Source organism: Rhinichthys klamathensis, unplaced genomic scaffold (assembly GCF_029890125.1).
Source record: "Rhinichthys klamathensis goyatoka isolate OS25496 unplaced genomic scaffold, OSU_Roscu_1.1 h1tg000108l_1, whole genome shotgun sequence".
Taxonomy (NCBI): domain Eukaryota; kingdom Metazoa; phylum Chordata; class Actinopteri; order Cypriniformes; family Leuciscidae; genus Rhinichthys; species Rhinichthys klamathensis.
Genome location: NW_026606646.1, coordinates 1,253,526 through 1,276,598, shown reverse-complemented (window position 1 = coordinate 1,276,598; position 23,073 = coordinate 1,253,526). Strand labels below are relative to the sequence as shown.

At 39.4% G+C, this 23,073-nt stretch overlaps 1 protein-coding gene across 1 annotated transcript; it reads left to right on the top strand.

The window, feature by feature from the left end:
• The first annotated feature begins 1,394 nt into the window (after positions 1-1,394).
• Positions 1,395-22,726, top strand: fkbp10b (FKBP prolyl isomerase 10b). Its single transcript, XM_056253665.1, has 10 exons — positions 1,395-1,785; positions 2,451-2,596; positions 3,797-3,986; positions 5,415-5,560; positions 7,570-7,759; positions 7,854-7,999; positions 10,663-10,852; positions 10,974-11,116; positions 15,211-15,374; positions 22,302-22,726. The coding sequence occupies exons 1-10, from the start codon at positions 1,592-1,594 to the stop codon at positions 22,488-22,490; spliced, it is 1,698 nt and encodes a 565-aa protein (XP_056109640.1). The 5' UTR covers positions 1,395-1,591; the 3' UTR covers positions 22,491-22,726.
• Positions 22,727-23,073: the final 347 nt, after the last annotated feature.

Sequence of the window (23,073 nt, the reverse complement as noted above, 5' to 3'; positions counted from 1 at the left end):
TTCCCGCCACTCATTAGTATATGGACACTAATCATCATCACAGCTGTTTGTCATTTTCCTCACCATGTGTATATTAGTTCCTCACCTTCACTCAGTGTTTGTCCGTCCGGTCTACGTTTATGTTAGCATCAGTGTATGTTCTAAGCCATCTGTGGATTACCTTTTGGATTTTTACTAAACTCTGTGTTTATCATCATCTTCTCATCTTCTGCTGCTTCATCGTCTGCCTGCACCTTGCTGACAATAGACCTATTGTTTATTTGAAGGAATTAAGAGTGCAGTTTTGTTTTTATCCTTGTATTGTTCAACTGGTTGAAGTTGATATGGGATTTAGAACGTATAAGTAATCCAATGCTTTTTAGAGTAATTAGTACAGTAATCTAATTATACAGAATATGTAACTAGCAAATGAGAATCGCTAAAATGATTGAATATATTTTGAGACAAAGGCCATGTTAATGATTTTTTTCAAGATAAAGCTACAGTTTTTTAATAACATGGTTAGATTCAGATGGTAAATATATATCAAGTTGGGTGTCCACCTATTTAAAAAATATGATATTACCGGTAATCATATAATAAAATATAATGTATTGTTACCACTGTAAATCTATATTAAATTATCATGGGATCTCCTTCAGTGCTTTCAGAATCTTTGCTTTTTAAAATAATTTTGTTTCTGTATTTTTAATACAATAACATATTTTAATGACAGTAAATTTAATGAACAAAAATGTTTTTTTTTTAATCAAAAATAAATAGAAAATAGTACAAACTTTGCTAAAGTGATTGTTTTAAACAAGTATTAAGTTAGACATTATTAAAAAACATTATTTTAGCTAAATAATGTGTAATACTGTGTGCCTGTTGCCCCATGCTGTTGAGCCTTTTACCCCATGATCCATACCCACATTTATGATTTATTTTCACAGAAATCTGTTGCTCCATAAATGTTCAATATAATTATCATACACGATCGGGTTAGGGTGTGGGGGCTGGACGTCAAGCTCCACCCATTGGTTCTCCCATAGGGGAGTGGCTGTGCAACAGTGCAACTGTACTTAGAAAATCTCCGAAATATTATTATTTTGCTGTAGAATCAGACATTACCACGATTTTGAGTTACTTATCCAGTTATATCCATCGCAATGTTGTCATAAAAAATATGTGACAGAATGATCAGATTTATTCAATGAAACATAATTGAGCAATGCATGTAGGCTACATACAATACAAAATAATACATTAGTGCCCCATATGTCCCTGATTAATAGGTCAGAGAGCTGCTGAAGTAATGAACGGCAGTCTTCCTCTCCATCCGCTTCCGCGAAATATGATCTCATTAAATATTTTTCCTTTAATAGGCGACATTTCTCCACCATTTTTATCAATAACATGAAAAATAAATACAGTAAACAATTGATGACTGCTATAAAATAATACTGAACCTGACGAAAAGGAAAAAAGTGCCCGCAAGGAACATCCCAGTTTAGGATCTTCCACGTTTACACATCCGAACTCCTCCTACAAGAGCCCACAACTCACTGTCGAGCCCTCACAAGCCTCACTCACAGCCTACACTTCCCTTAAAATGCTACAGAGGATTGTTTTGAGTTTATTGCTGGCGACGTGGTTCTATGTGGACTGTAATCCAGGGCCGATCGATGATATTGCAGTTGATCGATATTTCATTCCCGAGCCGTGCGTCAGAGAAGTGAAATCCGGAGATTTCGTGCGGTATCACTATAACGGCACTTTTACTGATGGAAAACGGTTCGACTCTAGGTGAGATGATTCAGCCAAGTTCTTTGCATCTTGCACATTACAATTTCACTTTTACTTTTTGCTTTTGTCATTAACTAAGCTAGGCATTGGGTTTGGTTTTCAATGTACCATGATTGTCTGGACATGCACCATTATGCTTTTTTTGTAATATTGTAAAAATAGGCTACTTCATGATATTCTTTTAAGCATCTTTTGTAGTATTATGCAAATACTAGGTTTGTTAAAGATGGTTTACTCAAGTCTATTTAGTTAAAACTATATTGCATATTATTATGGCTGTCTCAGACACTGGTGAGCTTCATTCATACAGCTTTTTTGGTAATTATGGTGTATCATACGTGGACAAAAAAAAAAAAAAATCCTTGGTTTTGGGCCTCCTCAGCCTCATGCATCTTTTCAAACTTAAATACATACAACTACTCCAATTATAAATTCCAGGATTTAATACATGATAGACATTGCAGCAATTTTTCCTGTAAGCTGCTTTGAAATGGTGTAGAGGTACATTGTCAAAAGAGCTATTTAAATAAAACAGGTTGTGTCAATATGCTTGTGTAAATACCCTTGATTGGTATTTCGTGATTTACATAGTGTGTGTTTGTTTATGTGCTGCATGTCCCTTTGAGAATACATATAATGTAAGGTGATTTTCTCTTTTACTGCAGCTTTGATAAGGGGGCTGCATTCTTTGGACAGGTGGGCCATAAGTGGCAGATTGCTGGTGTGGACAAGGGCATTCTGGGTATGTGTGTGAATGAGCGCCGGAGGATCACTGTACCCCCCCACCTGACCTACAGTAGCCAAGCAGCAGGTAATATACCCAAAAACACCTTTTACATTGATAAAATGTACTAGTTAATTTCTTGAAATTGTAAAGCAACCCAAAAAACTACTTGGACACACAAGTCTTACACACAGCCTTACAAATGTTTGGGACTGCCCATTAGATATCAAAGCAAGTGTGTTCAAGCAAATGATGCTAAAACTCCTGTATTTTCACTTCTTTCTTCTTTTTGTGTAACGCTTATTAAAATAATTGACATTTGGTACCCCCTGAGATTTTAAGTTAATATTTCAATAACTTTTAGTGACACATTTGCACGTTCACAGTTCTCTGATGTCGGTTAATGGTCTCATTACAAGCAAATAAATAGATACAATTTTTAATCTTTTATTGTTTTATTTGGACTTTATTGCTGGTCGTCTTTTAAGTGTTATAGTGTATGTAGTGTATACACTATAATTACATTCAGTACATCATGTATATGTGTATACATCTAAGTGTATACACTATACATTACATTCACACTGGTGTTTTAGGAACCTAATCAAATGTAATAACAATTATTATTATGTTTTAACTCCAATTACCAAATGAATACAGAAATATATTACTGTTGTAAATTACAATTGTACTGTGAAATATATATTTTAAAATATTTGATCATTATAATAATATTGAATTGAATTTTACACTACATGTTACAAAACAAACTTTTATGTCTTACGTTTTTTACTTTCAAAATTTCAAAGCCTTGAGCTTTAAACAATCCTTTTATTAAGGTGGAATACTACTAAAATGCTGTAAACTGCCCACATAAAGGTTGGAAATTATGCATATGTGTAAATAAATTGAACCTAGCATACATTGTATTCCCAAATAAATGTTAAATTCGCAGCACATGCAGAGAGTTTGCTGCATTTGCAGTGAACAGAGAAGCTCTCAGATGCTGAATACACCTGACCACTAGCTACTCACAAAGGCACATCAGATCAGACTATAGCATTTTTTTAATTAAATCGCAGCCTTTGATTTGATTATTGCCCTAAACAATATCACAACTTCCATGCAGCCCCATTTATTTATTTAAATTTTTCATTGGATATAAATATAATTATTAGTTTTTATCAACTCACAAACCCCCAAAGGTTCGCAAACCACCGTTCAGAAAGTTATGAACCACTAGCATTTGCGATCACTGAAATATGTATTCCTTCTGTGGTGTTTTAGGTGGTACAGTGCCGCCGGACACAACATTAGTGTTTGATCTGGTTCTACTAGACATCTTTAACAGGGCAGACCAGGTTCAGACCAAAGTCATCAGTACACCTAAAGACTGCAAGCGCTCAGTCATGAGGACTGACTTTGTGCGTTTTCACTTTAATGCGTCATTGCTGGATGGCACTGTGTTTGACTCCAGGTTAGTGCTACTTTATGTCACAGTTACCTCAAATAATAATGATTGTTTTCAAACAAGTTTCCTGAACGCTCCTGTCCTAAACTCACACTCTTCACTGAGCGATGTTTTGTTAGTACAACCCCCAGCCAACAGGGAACGTTCTCAGAACTCTCGCAAGGTTCTAGTAAAAAAGTAAATCTGGTATTTAATAAGGTTCTCAAAAATTTAAAATGGAACGATTTGCCTAAAACATTAAAGGTGAACTAAGTAACTTTTTTACCTTAACCGAACAGCTTTGGAGTCATTGTAATGTTTATTACTGATTTCGTGTTGAATGGTGGTCGTCTCGCACCCCCCTGGTGCCTGTGAGCCACAAAACCACCCTTGCAACTTTGGGCCGGCGGGCCGTGTGATATCAGGTCTCGCGAGGTAACAAATTGCTTTACGGCATAAAACAGATCTGATAAAATGAGCATCAAACAGAAATAATCCGGCGCCATATACATGTGGTGTTCGAGGCGCACATACAATACAGACTGCCGACAGTTAAACAGGGCGCTCGCAGCTCTTAAAGGGGCCATACCTTATTTCCACTCGTTACAGCGTCCATCCTACTGAACAGGTACCGGTGTACAGGGGGAGGGGATCCGGCCGTGAGTGCGAGCCATCTCTGCGTGAGTGCTATTCACGACAGTACAAGTACTCCACAGCGACTCTAGGGGTCGCTGTTTGACAAAAACGGAATTCCTACTTAGTGCTGCTTTAAGTTGGGTGTTAGCCCAACATTTTTTTAAATGTTACTACTTGTTTCAGAATGTTTAGAGAACATTCAAATGTCACGTTCCCTTTATGTTTCCCTAACGTTTGCATAACTAAGCAAAAAAACATATTTAAAACATTTTAAAAAACTGGAAGTTTTGATTGTTCAGAGAACATTCAGAAATAATGTTTTCATAATTTAATAGGAACGTTAGCAAAACGTTCTTAGAACATTTTTTGTTCGGTGGATAGAGCCACAGGGTTTAAGGTCCAAAATGTCCGTATGCGTTTTTTCGTATTCGTCTGAATTGTCAAAACACCTCTCAAAATGCTTGCTACGGATGCGAAAAACGCAGAAAATCGAACCCAATCAGAATTTTTTTATGATGAATGAAAGCTTCAGAGGCAGAGTATAAACGTGATTGACACAACGTGAGTATTTATTTTTTTACATGCGAGAATTTCGGACTCTGTGTGCAAGGACCTTTACACTTTTCTTGCAAATTACCTTACATATGGCTTAGTTAGCTGTAGTGGTCTTTGTACATTAAACTGGCATAAGAGAATGTATTTTAACATTTAGAAACTCAAGTATCTATAGTGGACACACGTCATACATCAGATGTACCCAGTGTGAAGTGAACTGTTGCACAGATGTATGTAGACTAATCTTATATGAGCATCTTGCAGCTACAAGCGTTCCCAGACGCAGGATTCAGTGGTTGGAGAAGGTTTGCTCATAAAAGGCTTGGATGAAGGGTTACTGGGCATGTGTGTGGGAGAAATACGACACTTCATCATCCCCCCATTTCTGGCATTTGGAGAAAAAGGATATGGTAAGCAAGCAAATCATTTGCATGTGTATATAAAGAACATCCTATTATTGATCAATTATAGATTTTAATTAAAGGTGCTATATGTATTTTTTAGCGGCATCTATCGGTGATGTTTCAGATTGCAACCAATTTTTACAAGAGCGCTTGTGGCGTGCTCTTGCGCGTGCTCGAACACAAGAGCGAGCACTCATGGTACCGGCCACACTGAGACTTTCAACACACCGGAGAAAGCATCACACAACATGCTGGAAACACATGTAAACTCCCACTGCAACGTTACAATAATAGGCTACTTTTATCAGCTTGACGTTGAACTAATGCTCCATGCTCGTACCATGATAACGTTACATTGACTGCATTTAGCCGACATGTGGTGTTTCACAAACTATTCGTGTATCTTTCACAATCAGCAATCTGTCAACATAGGTGAATGTATAATATGATAACGGAAACGGTTAGTGAACTAGACTGAACAATTTCAGTGTAACAGTAAGATCGTAGGAAGTAACATTAGTGTACTGAACGTGTCTGGAAATGTGTATTATAAACAATATGATAGTAGTGGGATGAGTGACGTTAGACAGTAGATCTAGTACATCAAATAAAAGTTACATCCTAAAGCACCTACTTTTTGTTATCCTGGAACAGTCTTTTGTATTCATTTCATGTCTCATGTATGTTGTAGTTTACCTTGCCATTTCATTACAGTTTACCATTATTTATTTCAGCATATCTGAAAACTTGTAATTTATCACAATAAAAATAGCGGAGGTCTCTCCATAATTCAAACGCTCTGCCGATGTTGATCCGTGTTTTCGTCCTAAGTCGATCCGATTCACGTTTGGCCTGACGAGCTTCAGCAGATACATTTTTGTTTTGTTTAGTTTTTTATATTAATGTGGAGTTAGGGTTGGAGTGTGTGTTGTGCTGGAGGCAGGTCGTTGTTTGGTGTTATCGGACTCCATGTCGTTAGCTGCAGTGCCGTCGCATAGACTGTATATAAAAAGGAGAGAGGCTCGGGAGCGCGCATGCACGTCACATCCGATGGATTTCGCAGAAAATCCGACCCGGAGACTTCACATAGAAATAGGAATACTGGCCTTCAGAGGTAATAGCAAAACCCGACAAGTGGATCATTGTAATGTGTGATTACAACCCCTTCACACACAGGCAATAAAAAAAGGATTAATTTTAGAAGAAAAGTTACATTTAGCACCTTTAAAATCTTGGAAATGGTTCCATTCTTTAATGTTGGACTTTTCACACTAATTGTGTCAATGTAAATCTGTTTTATCTTGTTCCATGTTTCACACTGTTCATGCCTTTATTTGAGTTATTCCTGGGTAATGGGGTTTCCAGATTTCACACGGCACATTCGTAAACCCTGGGTTCTTATTCGTTTATTAACAAGATGGATAACATTACAAAAAAATATGATTACAAAACGCAACCTGTTTTAGTAACTGCTTATGACTGGAATACACTACAAGACTTCAGACTGTGATTCAGTCAGAGGATTTCAAAAGATATTTTTAACCGATTTAAAACACATTTTGATTGACTACTTGCACACTGAGGTACAAATATAAATAGTATCCAACATTATTTGTACTTGGTGTAAATAGTATTTATCGATATTGTACTTGGTGTAAATAGCCTCTGCCTTTTATGTCTGGTTCTCAAACCCTTAAAATGGTAAAATGGGTTCCACACACTTGTTTTCAGTACTGCAACAGACTAGAAATTGAAATCCAAACAACTAACAGCCAAAAACCTTCATTTCACACTGGGACTTTTTGACTGGGAAACTCAAATAGATAAAGAAACAGAATTTTCCCAGGGTGATTTAAAAAATCAAGAAGAAATAAATAGTTTAAACTGTTTCAAGCAGTTTAAAAAACGAGTGCCGGTCAAATGGACCCACAACACAACATGAGGGTTCAACAACTTCTCTTTCTGACTTTTCATCCTTTTTTTTTCATCCTTGCGTCTCTCTCTTTTTCCCTCAGGCACAGATGTCCCTCCTCACGCATCAGTAGTGTATCACATTCTCCTGGAAGACCTCCACAACCCTAAAGATGACATCATTGTGGAGTTCAAGAAGGCGCCTGAACCATGTGCACGCAAATCTGTTGCAGGCGACTACATCCGCTACCACTACAATGCCTCCTTCCTCAACGGCATCACGTTTGACTCCAGGTTTATTTCCTCACTTTTTTTTTCAAATTTGATTTGCTTCCTTGTTGGTTTTGCAGTAGATGTAGATTCTGATGTATTACCTCTAATATCACAGTTATCAGCACAACAAGACGTACAACACGTACATTGGACTGGGCTACATGATCGCAGGCATAGATAAAGGCTTGCAGGGTGTGTGTACAGGAGAGAGGAGAAGAATCATCTTGCCGCCTCACCTTGCGTATGGCCAGCAGGGGGCAGGTTAGATGATCTTAATGCATTTAAAGGACTAGTTTGCCAATGAAAGTGGAGCGAAAGTGTGCCTTAAAGGGTTAGTTCACCCAAAAATGAAAATTATGTCATTAATGACTCACCCTCATGTCGTTCAAGGCTAGTAAGACCTCCGTTCATCTTCGGAACACAGTTTAAGATATTTTAGATTTAGTCTGAGAGCTTTCTGTCCCTCCATTGAAAATGTATGTACGATATACTGTCCTTGTCCAGAAAGGAAATAAAGACATCATCAAAGTAGTCCATGTGACATCAGTGGGTTAGTTAGAATGTTTTGAAGCATCGAAAATACATTTTGGTCCAAAAATAACAAAAACTACGACTTTATTCAGCATTGTATTCTCTTCCAGTTCTGTTGTCAATCCGCGTTCAGTGACGCTGCTGACGTAAGACTCTGCTGACGTGTTATCTGGTGCGTCCGTGTATTCGGGTTCAAATAAATATGGCTGGGCAAAAAAATGCAAGTCTTCCTTTGTGTCGAAATCCTTAGACATGTTGACAACAGAACTGGAAGAGAATACAATGCTGAATAAAGTCGTAGTTTTTGTTATTTTTGGACCAAAATGTATTTTCGATGCTTCAAAACATTCTAACTAACCCACTGATGTCACATGGACTACTTTGATGATGTCTTTATTTCCTTTCTGGACAAGGACAGTATATTGTACATACATTTTCAATGGAGGGACAAAAAGCTCTCGGACTAAATCTAAAATATCTTAAACTGTGTTCCGAAGATGAACGGAGGTCTTACGGGCTTGGAACGACATGAGGGTGAGTCATTAATGACATAATTTTCATTTTTGGGTGAACTAACCCTTTAAAGGTGCATTTCGAAGTTTGGTGCTAATTTAAAAAGTTTTAAATATTAATATCAATAAAAAAAAAATTGTGTGTGTGAAGACAGTGGTGTACACCAGGGTTAGAAATTTCCTTTTCATTAATGGCCAATATTTGTTCCCTGCATTTTTTTTTTTTTTTTTACCTTTGTAAGGGCAATTTTTATAATTAAATGTAACTGCTATATTTTATGTAAAATCCTTCAATTTAAACAATTACTTCAGAACCAATCAATCAATCAATCAGAATACTAGTTACCAATTAAGTTTTATCAATCAACATCAGCCATCTTTACACTGCAAAGGTGGAACAGAGGCTGCATCTGACAGCATTTATGTTTATGTGCACGGACTGTTTAATACTGTTCAAAGGCGGCATACATGTATTCACACAATTCGATAATGTAAATACCTTATTATGTAAGGCAGAGTAAGTATTATGACAAATTATTATTGTCAATTAGTGCTCTATTATAATAATGATTATTTTATGTAGATTAAAAGAATACATTTAAACTTTTGGGGAAAGAACATGTCATATTCTGTCTATACAGTAAAAAAAAAAAGCTATGATCTGTCTATGAATTAGTTCATTGCTTTTTACTCATTAGAAAATCAATTATATGTAAGTGTGAACTCGTGAATCAAAGAAGCTGCAAAACAAATCTTTTGCTGACATCGTATCTGCTCTTTGTTTATGATGAGAGAATTCAAGAGAGTGCCGATTCAAAATTCTGTCAGTGATAATGTTCACTGACATATAACTTTGCCGTTTTCAGCGTTGACTAATCTGAACGCCTCTGATTGGCTATTGCATTGATAAGCTCAACATTAACCTTTGTGATTGGTTGTAATGCTCAAGGTGTAAAATAAATCTAATGCAACGTGAGCAGATCTAATCAAATCAACACTTTTCATTAATTTTTACTTTAATTGTGATTGTATCAGCTGTAATAGATTTAGTTTAATTGTGTGGGGACTTTTTTCCCCCCCTCATTATCTTGAATTTGGTGAGAGATTTTGTTAAATTTTGGTGGCATTTTTACCCCAAAGCCACCAATAATTTCTGGCCCTGGTATATACCCACATAAGATGACGACTGTATAATTGTATATAAAAAAGTGTTTTAATAATGTATAGTGTGGGTCATCATTGACGTGGCCCACTGTTTCATTAAAGGTTTGGAGAGAATCCTCACACTCATTGGCTGCCATTTTTGTAGATACACTAGTAGCCTAAACAAATATTAATAATATAATTTTTTTAGAATATATAATAATATTATAAAATAATATTCACGAAAAGTGAATATTAGACAATGGAACACATTTATTTTCGTGCTTTACCACGAAGACAGTGAAGACAACAGGAGAATCAGCACCTCTACGTCCAAAGAAACAGAAAAGGTCTAAAGCCAAAAAGACGGACAAAGACAAAAACAAAAAAAACAGAAGCGCTAGAATCCTTGTGTGCGTTTCAAAATTATAGTAGTATATAAGTATATAAATAAATAATTAAACCACCAGAGTGCAGGATCCACCTCAATGATGCGACAGCAACCGTACTGCGTCAGAACGCCCATCTCACGCACCACCTTATTGGTGGAGAGGAAACCAAGGGATGAAGCCAGTTAGTAGATGTAGGGATGTTTGGAGGTCTCCCATATAGGTGCTGATCAGGCTCAGCCCTGCTTTTCTTCTGTAGGCGACTAGGCGAGAGTTGCAGAGTGAAGATAGATACTGGTAATTCATTCAAAATGTGAATATGCAGTAAGTGACGCTCTGTTTTGCCCAGGTAAGGACATCCCAGGTTCGGCCGTGTTGGTCTTTGACATCCATGTCATAGACTTCCACAATGTCAAAGATCCTGTGCAGGTGGAGATCATGAATAAATCTACAGGGTGTAATGAAACCAGTGAGGTGAATGACTTCATTCAGTACCACTACAACTGCTCACTGCTGGACGGCACATTGCTCTTTACATCGTGAGTTCCTATCTATCTATCTTCAATATTTATTCAAATATTCATGTTTTTGAAGTGAATTCATAAAAACACAATGTGCTAATGGTTTTGTGATTTGTTTGTTGATCTTCGATCATTGTAGGAGCGACTATGAGGCCCCACAGGATGTCCTGCTTGGAGGGGGTAAAATAATTGATGGCCTGGATGAGGCCCTTAGGAACATGTGTGTGGGAGAGAGACGGACAGTTCTAGTGCCGCCACACCTTGGACATGGAGAGAAAGGAGGTGTGTCTTATCTTGTGTGTCTATAGCCCCTTTGGTTCATTCACACTGCCAGTGATTTTCCCGGAATCTGTGAGTGCGTTCACACACATCCCGTAAAGATCTTGGAGACACCCCTCGCTCCAGCCTGTAGCACAATGACGTAGCTGGATGGTCCAATACGTAGTGGATGGAGGTGTGTTTTGGTGACGTCATAGCAGTACCGATCTCTGGGTTATGCGCAGTACCGATCTCTGGGTTATAATTCGCATGTGCTGGTCTTAAGTGACATGTATGCTCAATATTGTACTGAGATGATGTTCTAACCTGTGTAGTAGTAGTACTGTTAAATAGTTATAAGTAATTATTGATGAATAAGTAATTATGTACATAAATGGGATGCTTAAGTTAACCGAGTTTCTCTCTACACTAGGCTACATGCAAAATAGTTAATTTTACAACATTTTAAATCACATGATTTTAAACCAAAATTTGATAGATTAATAGCATGTCCTCACCGCAAGTAGAACATTTTAAAATAAAGCCATTTTATTTTATTCAGGTCATATTTGCTGTTGAGTGGAAGCAAAAACGAGTCAAGTAGCCAATTGTCTCTGTAATTTTAAAGGTACAATACAATAAGGTCTGTAAACATCTTAAAATACCAGTACACATTCAATGGAAAATGCAAAAATAATAACAGCATCAAGAAAAATAAATCTTGTCAGATGTAAAAAAAGAAAAAAAAGAAAAAAGAAGTGCTTAATGATATTTTGCCTGGTAAGAGTTCCTTCTTTAATGGCTATACTAATTTTTCCACAGTGATCTGTAGCATAAGGTTCCTCTTAATTTGCTGTTCAGTATCTGCAAGACATGTCTATGGTATGGAAGCTTGTTTTCACCACAGAGTGAGAAATAAAAAAGGTAATGGCGACTTTTTATCTCACTATTTTGACTTTTTATCTCAGAATTTATATAAAGTCGTAATTGCAGGTTATAAAGTCAGAATTGCGTGATATAAAGTCGCAATTGTGTGTTATTAAGTCAGAATTATGAGATATAAACTCGCAATTGCGAGAAATATAGGCTACTTGAAATTCTGACTTTTTTTCAGAATTGCATTATATCTCGCAATTCTGACTTTATAATAGCCTACGCAATTGGGAGATATAAAGTCAGATTTGCATGATAAAGTCCCAATTGCGTGTTATAAAGTCAGAATTGTGAGATATTTTTCTCTTAGAATTTGACTTTTATAAATCGCAATTGTGAGTTTATATCTCACAATTCTGAGAAAAGAAGTCGCAATTAGGCCTATGTGTTATAAATTCAGAATTGCGAGAAAAAAGGTCAGAATTCTGACTTTATAAAACGCAATTGGGAGATATAAAGTCAGAACTGCATGATATAAAGTCGCAATTGCGTGTTATAAAGTCAGAATTGTGAGATATTAAACTATTCTGAGGTAAAAAAAATCATTTTTTCCCTTAGAATTTGACTTTACAACTCGCAATTGCGAGTTTATGTCTCACAATTCTGAGAAATAAAGCCAGTATGTGAGATGTAAACTCACAATTGTAAGAAAAAGTCGCAATTATTTTTTTAAATGTTTTATTCTGTGGCGGAAAAGAGCTTCCATACTCAAGTGACCATTTATATTTAACTTTATTCTTCTTGGAAGATCAAAGCACTTGCGATTGTTCACCAACTCTCTACTAGTAACTCTCTTCTCAATGGGCCCTATCTTGCACCCGGCGCAAATGACTTTGTACACTGATGCATGTATAATTCCTATTTTGCACCCTCGCAAAGCGGGCTTATCCATCCACAGACACACGTCGGTAAACTAGGAAATGAACTTAAGCTCCCTGGGCGGGTCGGCGCAAAAAGGAGGCGTGTTTCGGCGCAAACATTCCCTAGTGCTATTTTGCAGTTCCAGAAAACATTTCGCGCTTGGTAAATCCGCCATTATAATAGCAATCCGCCATGCAACATGCGCACCTGCTCTTAAAGGGTATGTCGGATGACGCTCTGATTGGTTTGTTTCACGTTACGCCCAAACCACACCTATGAATAATGAAGCTATTTCAGACCAATCCCTTTTAAACTTCATTCAAAGAGTCATTTATCCCGCCGGTTAAATAGCAACAGCGCCCAAGACCCGCCCACAAAGTTACTTGCGCTTCGCGCTTGATACTTGCGTTTCAGATCGTTAAAATAGGGCCCTCTAACTCTCTACACCTACTCTAACTATAGAATTGTGAATGCCATCAGCGTTTATCACAGGTTCTCGTTTAAAGTCTGTTTAGAGAGAACGGTGTCGTCATAGCTAGCGGCCCCTAATTTAATAACAAATGATAATTCCGACGGAAGTGAATCAACCAAAACTAACTTTAGCTGGAAAATAACATTATTCAAGAACCGCTATAAAGCCAAAACAATCTCTGTTACCTTAAATTATATGTTTATCTCTGTAAAGCTGCTTTGAAACAATCTACATTGTTAAAAGCGTTATAAATGAAGATGACTTGACTTGACTAGTGCACATGCATATATGACGTCACCAAAACACACTGCTTCATTCCAGTATGCAGACATTTTTTCGTTCTTTCTTTGTTGATGACGAACACAAACTTTCTTCTTAGAGCAATAGAGTCGCACGATAACTACGCCATTGCGATGGCACGTGCGTCATCACTACGACACACCCCTTACGGGCCCACACAGGGCGCGTTCCGGGACTGATCCCGGCAATGTTACTAGGTCCCCATCCCAGCATCGATCCCGGGAGGTGTTTGCGTTCACACAGAAGGCACTCTAGCAATTTTACGGCAATTTCCCGAAATTAACGCGCTGTGTGAAAGGGGCTTATGTCGTACTCTAATGTAAGCCGGTGTTGACCGACTACCTTTGCAAATAGGAACAATGCCACTTTAACACTAGCTCAGGCCACCATGTGCTGTGACACATTGTAAAAGTCAGTGTTGACAGGCTCAGTGACAAGGGAGCTAAATTGTATCTGTATGAAATAAGGTTAAATACTTGACACTGTAAAAATGGGAGCGGGCTATGACAATGCGCCACATGCGTCCATAATGGGAACACCATGTGCTGATGAGTAAATGACACATAACAGCTTAACTTGATAAACTTGAGAAGGGTGTATATGAAAGAGAAGGACGCCCCATCAGAGATGTAGGGTAATATGCTTGTTGAGACTTGTTGGTTGCAAGTGAGCTTGCACACTATATAGATAGTGCAAATATAATGTTTGTAGACTGAAGAGGACCACCTGCCCAGCATTATTTAGCTATCTTCTAAAAGTCTTTTATTTGCGGCTGATGTAGCTATACCTATCCTAAAGGAGTGCCCGGTGTAGTCATGAGGAGAAATGTCACAGATCTTTAATACTTTAATGAGGTGTTGACTGAAGCGCTGTTGAGTCATGGAGAGAGTGAGAAAAAGTGGAGTCACCTGAGGTCTGAGATTGACATTTAAGATTTTTAATCATTAAAGAAAGAGGACAGAAAGGAGTGTGCACTTTGTTAATGATGATTAAGTGGCTGTGTGCCAATTCAATCGTTTTAGAATGTTTAAGAAAAAGGGAAAATAAGCTAGAAGAGAAAGGAATATATCGGTGAACACTACAACTCGAGAAGTGAAGATCGCAAGTACTCACAATGAAGAAGGCTAAGAGGAAAACTGCCTCCAAGAGAGTATCAGGATAGGGAGGAAAATAACCTACTCTGCTCTGAGAACAGAGGTCTTCCTATGTTAAATGTCCAAAGTTATTGGAAGCTGTTTATCGGGAAGAGATGAAGATTTCCTAATACTTGTGTGAAGAAGACGAAGTGAGGATTTGGAGAAGAGGCTGAGGTAGTCTGAGTGCATCTGACGGAAAACTGGATCATCTCCACCAATTTGTGGACCGAGGAAAATTTCAAGAAACACACTTTAAAAGCAGAAAGTGGAAAAAGTACAGACAGTGGAAACGAGAACTAGAACTACAGTGTGTGTGTGTGTGTGTGTGACAGCAAAAGAATAATGAACACTGTAATATAGAGTTAATGAATTCTTGTCAAATGAAACATCATTGCCCTGTTCTCTTGTTTTCCTAGCTGGTATTGTGCCTGGGAGTGCAGTGCTACGGTTCGAACTGGAGCTGGTGTCTCTGCAGAAGGGAGTTCCTGAAGGATACCTGTTCGTTTGGCTCGAAGATAGTCCAGTTCAGCTCTTTGAGGCTCTTGACATCAACCAGGACCAACAGGTCCCTTTAGAGGAGGTCAGTTTACGGATCCTGTAGGGCCCTATGAAATCCATTTGAGTTTTTCACAGATTCAGTTCCCTTTCAAGGCGGTCTTTTCGACATTACGTCATACTGACGTATATGGGAACTCCTCCCTTCTCCATTTTCACTGAAATCTTATAGGTTAACGCCAGCTGGAGACAGCTGGCCAATTGACGCAAAACATGCAAATGCTGACCGGTCCGCGGGCAGTATAAATAGCATGGGCGCGACAATTATGTCAAAATCTCTTTCTTCACGCTAGAAGTCTTATCTGAAGTCATCGTGGAAGTTGCAATAGAGGTTACTCACCATGTTTCCTCCCCGCATCCGATGGCTGCTACATGCCAGATATGTGCGGTATTGACTCGCTCTACCCAAACAAGGATCTACCGAGGCCGCACTCACGGACGACTGGCATACGTGCTGGTCTACCAGTGCGCGCCCTCATAAACTCCGGGCATCAGCAGGGATGAGGCCCACTGCCGCCAGCGGCTGCTGGTGGGCCCTCTCATGCCCAAAGAAGAGTTGACAGTCGTTCTCCCCTGTGGCCCAGTGGCGGAACCTGAAGCCTTCGCGCGAGAGACCCGTGTTCGATCCCGGCTCTCGCAGCAGATACATTTTAACCTGCCCGTCGCCTCTCCGGTCCTTTTCACGGGCTCGCTAGACGGACTCGACGCGATAGGCTTTGTCGGAAAGGATACTTTTATTATTTTACTTAGCCCGGTATCTAACAGCCAGGCTACTTCAAGAAAGATTCCGTCTTCACGACGTCCTATGGTAAGTCATGCGAAGACGCATCCAGAGAGACGAGGCAAGGCGTTGGCTCTGTGTCTAAAGGCGCGAAAGTGGTTGTTTCCCCCTGTGGCTCAGTGGCGAACCCCAAGGCCGTCGCACGGGAGACCCGTGTTCGATCCCAGCTCTCACAGCAGATAAAATTTAGTCTCGCCGCGGCCAGACATTAAACCGAAACTTTTGATCTCTATACGTCCAGCCTTCCTCGATGTCTCTCTTCGTCGGCACCTCGTCCCGCCTAATTCGGCTACAGCCGCCAAAACGGTTCGAACCCGAAACGAACCGGATCTTCACCGTTGGCAGAGGGCGGGACCGGGAATGTGGCGACACAGGCCACGGAGAGCGCCGCGTCAGGACGCCCCGCTCTGGTAATGGAGGTGCACAGCTTACAGCTTATGTCGTCAGGCTGCCCTGTATCCTTCAGTGCAACTGGCCATTCTGATTTAACCACGTATCCACAGTTGTTGTCGCTACGCCACTGACGCTGTGTTTATGTTCAGACTACACACTGATATGTGCTATGATTTGTGCCGTCATATATTGCCCTGTTTCTTTCAGTGCGAATGGCTATTCTGATTACCACGTATCCACAGTTGTTGTCGCTATGCCACTGACGCTGTGTTTATGTACACACTGCACACTGATATGTGCTATGGTTTAACTGTTATATCCTTATATATTGCCCTGTATCCCTCAGTGCAACTGGCCATTCTGATTTAACCACGTAATCACAGTTGTTGTCGCTACGCCACTGACGCTGTGTTTATGTACACACTGCACACTGATATGTGCTATGATTTAACTGTTATGCCCTGATATATTGCCCTGTATCCCTCAGTGCAACTGGCCATTCTGATTTAACCACGTAATCACAGTTGTTGTCGCTACGCCACTGACGCTGTGTTTATGTTCACACTGCACACTGATATGTGCTAAGATTTGCGCCGTTATATGCTGCCCTGTTTCTTCAGTGCAAATGGCTATTCTGATTACCACGTATTCACAGTTGTTGTGCGATGAAATGACGCTGTGTTTACGTGCACTCTACACACTGATATGTGTTCATGATTCATGCCGCTATAAATTGCCCTGTATCCTTCAGTGCAACTGGCTATTCTGATTCACAGTTGTGCGATGCCACTGACGCTGTGTTTATGTACACTGATATGTGTGTGTTATGCTTATGCCACGATATTGCCCTGTACCCTTCAGTGCAACTGGCTATTCTGATTACTACGTATTCACAGTTGTTGCGTTGCAACGGACGCTGTGTTACGTACACACTACGCACTGTTATGTGTATGATTTATGCCATTATATATTGCCCTGGTCCTTATCCTTCAGTGCAAATGGCTATTCCGATTACTACGTATTCACAGTCTTGCGATGCAACTGACGCTGTGTTACGTACACACCGTACACTGCGTTATGAATTTTGCCGTTGTTGCCCTGTATCCTTCAGTGCAAATGGCTATTCTGATTACTACGTATTCACAGTTGTTGTGCGATGCATCTGACGCTGTGTTACGTACACACTACACAGCGTTATGTGTTGGGATTTATGCCATTATATATTGCCCTGTAATTTTCAGTGCAAATGGCTATTCTGATTACTATGCAGGACGTATTCACAGTTGTTGTGCGATGCAACTGACGCTGTGTTTATTTACACACTACACACTATGTGTTATGAATTTTGCCTTTGTATTTTGCCCTGTATCCTTCAGTGCAAATAACTATTCTGATTACTACGTATTCACAGTGTGGTGCGATGCAACTGACACTGTGTTACGTACATACAACTCACTGTTATGTGTAATGATTTATGCCATTATATATTGCCCTGTGTCCTTCAGTGCAAATGGCTATTCTGATTACTACGCAGTGCATATTCACAGTTGTCGTGTGATGCAACTGACGCCGTGTCTATGTACACTCTACACACTGTATGTGTTATGATTTATGCCGTTGTACATTGCCCTGTATCCTTCAGTGCAAATGGCTATTCTGATTACGTACACAGTTGTTGTGCGGTGCAACTGACGCTGTGTACACGCTACGCACTGATGTGCTATGTTTACGCCGCTAAATATTGCCCTGTATCATCAGTGCAACCGGCTATTCTGACTTACTATGTATTCACAGTCGATGTCGCGATGCCTCTGACGCTGTGTTTTTGTACACACTAATGTGACTATGCTATCGCGTTGCCCTGTATCCTTCAGTGCACCTAGCTATCCTATCTAACTGTGCATAGTCACAGTTTGTCGCTACGGCGACTTGCGCTGCATCTGTGTCCACACTGAAGCGTTATGCAGTTATGTTGCTAACGTAACTGACCATTATGTGAACTGTGCATATTCATGCAGTCTCGGTCGCTTCGTCGACTTGCACCGCATTATACACTCAGATGTTTGATATGTGCACACTGATGGGTAATGCTGTTATGTTGCCCTCTATCCTTCAGTGCAACATCCAGCTATCCTATCTAACTGCATATTCAGTTCTGTCGCTATGGCGACTACACGGCACGTACAAGGACGTGTTTTTTCTATTTTGTTGCCCTGTTTCCTTCAGTGCAAAACTAGCTATCCTAATCTAACCGTGCATATTCACAGTTCTGGATGTATGTACGTAAACAGATGTGTTATGCTGTAATGCTGCCCTGTTTCCTTCAGTGCTGCTAGCCATCCTAATCTAACTATGCATCTTAGTTTCTGTCTCTACACAGTTTCTGTTGCTACAGCGACTTACGCTGCGTTATGTACATGCAAGGATGCGCTATTCCTTACTCACTTGTGTTATGCTGCCATGTTGCCCTGTATTTCAGTGCAACTAGCTATCCCAGTCAAACTGTGCATATTCACAGTCTCCGTCGATACGGCGACATGCGCTACATTTATTTACAAATGGATGTGTTCATGCAGCGGTGTTGCCCCGTATCCTTCAGCCTAATACGGAGCTAACTGCGTGTATTAAGTTGGCGCTACAGCGACCTATGCTGTACGTGCATGTGCTACGCTGTTATATTGCCCCGTTCCTATCAGGGCAACTGGTTATTCTGTGCAAACTCATATATTCACAGTTGTAGCTACAGTTATGACTGTGTTTGTTTGCTTACTGAGGTGCTATGCTATTATGGGGCTATTTTCTAACTGCGTATATTCACAGTTGTCGTCGCTACGGCCACTGGCACTGTGTTTATGGACATTCAGTTATGTGTTGATTTGCACTTCTGTACATTGGCTATAGAACATCGGCTATGTTCTACAAGGTGGCACCCCAGCCCCAAGCTGTGGAACCTTCTTGTGTGTCCGCTGCTGGGTCCTTAGTTGAGCAAGACACTTCACACTGACAAGTGCTGAGACGGAGCTCTCCCTGAGATGGCCTTACCACCGGCTCTCGCCCCAGCGAAGCACTTGGAGACTTACGCTCATTCTAGTGAATGTTGTCGCATTGTCTCGGACCTGATGACTGCAGCGTCACTCTCAGTCCGATACCAAGCTACGTTCCGAAGTCGCTTACATCGTTCAGAGCACAGGTTGATCCCTGCCCGCCTTATCTGCTGAGTTTCAGCCTCGCATGATGCCGATGCTCAGAGTGATGTTGGCCCTGTAAGGGATTTGTGGATGTACGTGGATCACTTGGCAGCAGTCTACCAGCTGTCTGTGTGCTTGGTGGATGGTACTAGGGACGTGCTGTTTTATACAGAGACTTCTCTCTGAATTCGATGCTTTAAATGGTTGCTTAATGCCTACGGGATTTAGGTATGCTGGCTGTCTTCTCAGAACACATTCGCCAGGGTTCCAAGTTTGATGCACCACCTTAGCGTTGTGGGTTCGGTGAGTTTTATCAATGTACTCATGAAACTGTTACCACCAGCTGTGCAGTAGTCTGTATTGCAGAGTTACCATTGCTGCTAACTCTGTGTTATGACTATAAGGTTACATAGCTGTTTCCACATTACGCAGTAGTTCCAACGTACTGTTAACTCTGTGTGTGGCTTAAGGTTATGCAGCTGTCACCGCTATGCCGTCGACACTGTGTTAGCTCTTGTGCTCGAGTGCTTATGGTGTTCTGCTGCCCTGTCCAGTGCAGCCTTCGCCTCATTGCAGTGGATGCGCAACTTGGTAAGCCGGAGCAGACGTTGGTCTAGTTTCGCCTATCAGTTTTGAGTGCTCCTAGCGGCGCTGCTGGCTTAGAACTGTTGTTCCTGTGGGAGTGTAGCTTGACCCCGTTCAGGGCTTATCTTCACTGCGCTCACGGCGGGATTCTATACAGTTCCCATATACGTCAGTATGACGTAATGTCGAAGTGACCGCCTTGAAAGGGAACGTCTCCGGTTACTATCGTAACCTCGGTTCCCTGAGAGGCGGGAACGAGACATTACGTCAACCGCCGTGCTCGCCGTTTGATCAGCTGTGCTAGCGTTCAGTCTTGATTCTGACGTAATTGTCGCGCCCATGCTATTTATACTGCCCGCGGACCGGTCAGCATTTGCATGTTTTGCGTCAATTGGCCAGCTGTCTCCAGCTGGCGTTAACCTATAAGATTTCAGTGAAAATGGAGAAGGGAGGAGTTCCCATATACGTCAGTATGACGTAATGTCTCGTTCCCGCCTCTCAGGGAACCGAGGTTACGATAGTAACCGGAGACGTTTTTTTTCCTTCATTTGAATTTTTCTGGAATCTGTTTAATCCACCTATTTCCTAATAAGCCTACTGCGTTTAACATTATGGGAGGCACTTCCGGTCTGTGGAAGTTCCACTCAAAAAGACAGAAACAAATCATGTCAAATCATAAGGTTGCAAATCATAATCCTTATCCATCAGTTTGACTGAATGAGCTTTAAAATGTCCTTCATGTTCTATTTTCAGACATCAGGAGAATCATGTAACCCTTTTTAACGTAATGCTTTATAATGTAACAGTATCTTAATGTGACGTACTGTATATAACATGGCAAGAGCTCTTTTCAGTCGCTATATTCTTTTCCTCCTAATTCTTTTCTTTTTTCCCCGCGTTGTATTCTGCTGTAACGGTATGAAAAAAGACAACATGTACAGCGGTGTGGTCTACTCTCTCGATTTAATTTACGATATATCCCATGAATAATTCAATGCAGTACACTTGTTTTTCTTCCCCAAATCCTCACATCTCTTTCCAGGGTTGTTTTCACACGAATGCTTTAAAATGTTATTGTCTCCCCTTTTCACTTCTGATCCCTATTGTGGTGTTTACTGTAATGTTTCTGAAGCAGGTAAATACAATATTTATTGTCTGTCAAAATGACAGAAATCATTTTGAAATATTAAGTTACTCCCATAATTTGCACAAAGCATCATGGGGCATAGAAATTTTAGCAACCATAAAGCATTATGAAATCATAAAACTTATATAACTTTACAACAATTTATTAAAAGGATAACAAGGCCCTTTCAATTTTTTTTTCTTTTACCCAAATTCCGTTTTATTTTTCTCAAATTCTGTTTTTTGTTTTATTTTTTTTAATGGTTACAAACATTTAAATAATCAAAAAGCATGTCTAATCAATTGAATTTATCAAACTTTTTAACAATTTATTATTATTTATTTTTACAATAATAAGGCCCTATTAAATATTTGAGTTTTTCAGAAATTTTGTTTTGTCTGTTTTATTTTTTTCTGGATTTGTTTTGATACAAATTTAGCATCATAAACAGTGGAAATCAAATGAAGGCATAAAATATAATGATTTTGTAATTATTATTATTACTTTGACAATTCTACTGTACAGTAGTAGGCTAATATATTTCTGTCACAATTTCTTCAAGTTAAAAGGAACTTTTATTTTGATAGGCTATTTTTAAGACATTTTTAAGATTTTCACATTCTAATACTAAACTCACTGACTTGACTAGTTACTGTAAGTATCGTTACAGTGCTAGATATGAGACTTGTCTCTTGCACTACTAAATTAGCATTATCTTTACTATTGCTGACATGCTGTATTTACCTCTTGGCTCCGTTTTCTTTTCAGGGTACATGTTCTTTGCACTTAAATGCTTGTTTTATAAAGTGTCAGTGAGTCTTTGTTAGGAAAGCAATGATTTAGTTTTAAACCTCACTTTCCTACCATGTCTCTCCACAGTTTTCACAGTTCATCAAACAGCAGGTATCAGAAGGGAAAGGTCGTCTGAAACCAGCTCAAGATGCGGACAGTGTCATCACTGACATGTTCAAGAACCAGGACCGGAACGCTGATGGTCTGATCACTCTGGATGAACTCAAACTAAAATCAGATGAAGATGCAGAGAAAGCACGTCACGAAGAACTGTGAAACACACACAAACACATGTGAATGTACATGCATTCAGACAGAGAGCAAAGCAACAGACTCATAATCCTGAGGCTGAAAACCAGACCAACAAGCTTTCCAGTATTAAAAGTGTACATTTGATTGTTACATATTTTTTTTATACTTTTAGATATAAAAAAAAATCAGATCTCTAAATCTCTTTGTGCCATTGAATAAAAGTTCCAAACTAAAGTGTTTGCAAACATTTTGTTTTGAAATGGAACATCATGACTACTACACTTACAAAAAAAAGATTATTCAAGTGAGCTATTTTTGTTTACTTTTTTTGGACTGAAAATAAGTGAGTTTACTTTGTCTAGTTTTTATGGACTTCTTAAAGAAATTATACTTTGCTAAGTGAATACCTAAATAGGGAAAAAATAGTAAGTAATAAACTATAAGTATGGTGTTAAGTTCACTTAAAGAAAGTATAATTGCAGTATAAAAACTAATAAACTAGTAGTTTACTGAGAGTATACTTAAAAGTGTACTTTCATAAACTAAAAAGTGGGCTAGTATATAGCTAACAGTACCTATTTCCCTTGTAGTATAGTTCACAGTATAG

What these genes read in the sequence shown, in the direction of transcription:
- fkbp10b (XM_056253665.1), top strand. Translation starts at nt 1,592, where the DNA reads ATGCTACAGAGGATTGTTTTGAGTTTATTGCTGGCGACGTGGTTCTAT. An exon ending in GTATGGCCAGCAGGGGGCAG is followed by an intron (nt 8,000 to 10,662) that starts GTTAGATGATCT and finishes TGTTTTGCCCAG; the next exon opens with GTAAGGACATCCCAGGTTCG. An exon ending in AACAGGTCCCTTTAGAGGAG is followed by an intron (nt 15,375 to 22,301) that starts GTCAGTTTACGG and finishes GTCTCTCCACAG; the next exon opens with TTTTCACAGTTCATCAAACA.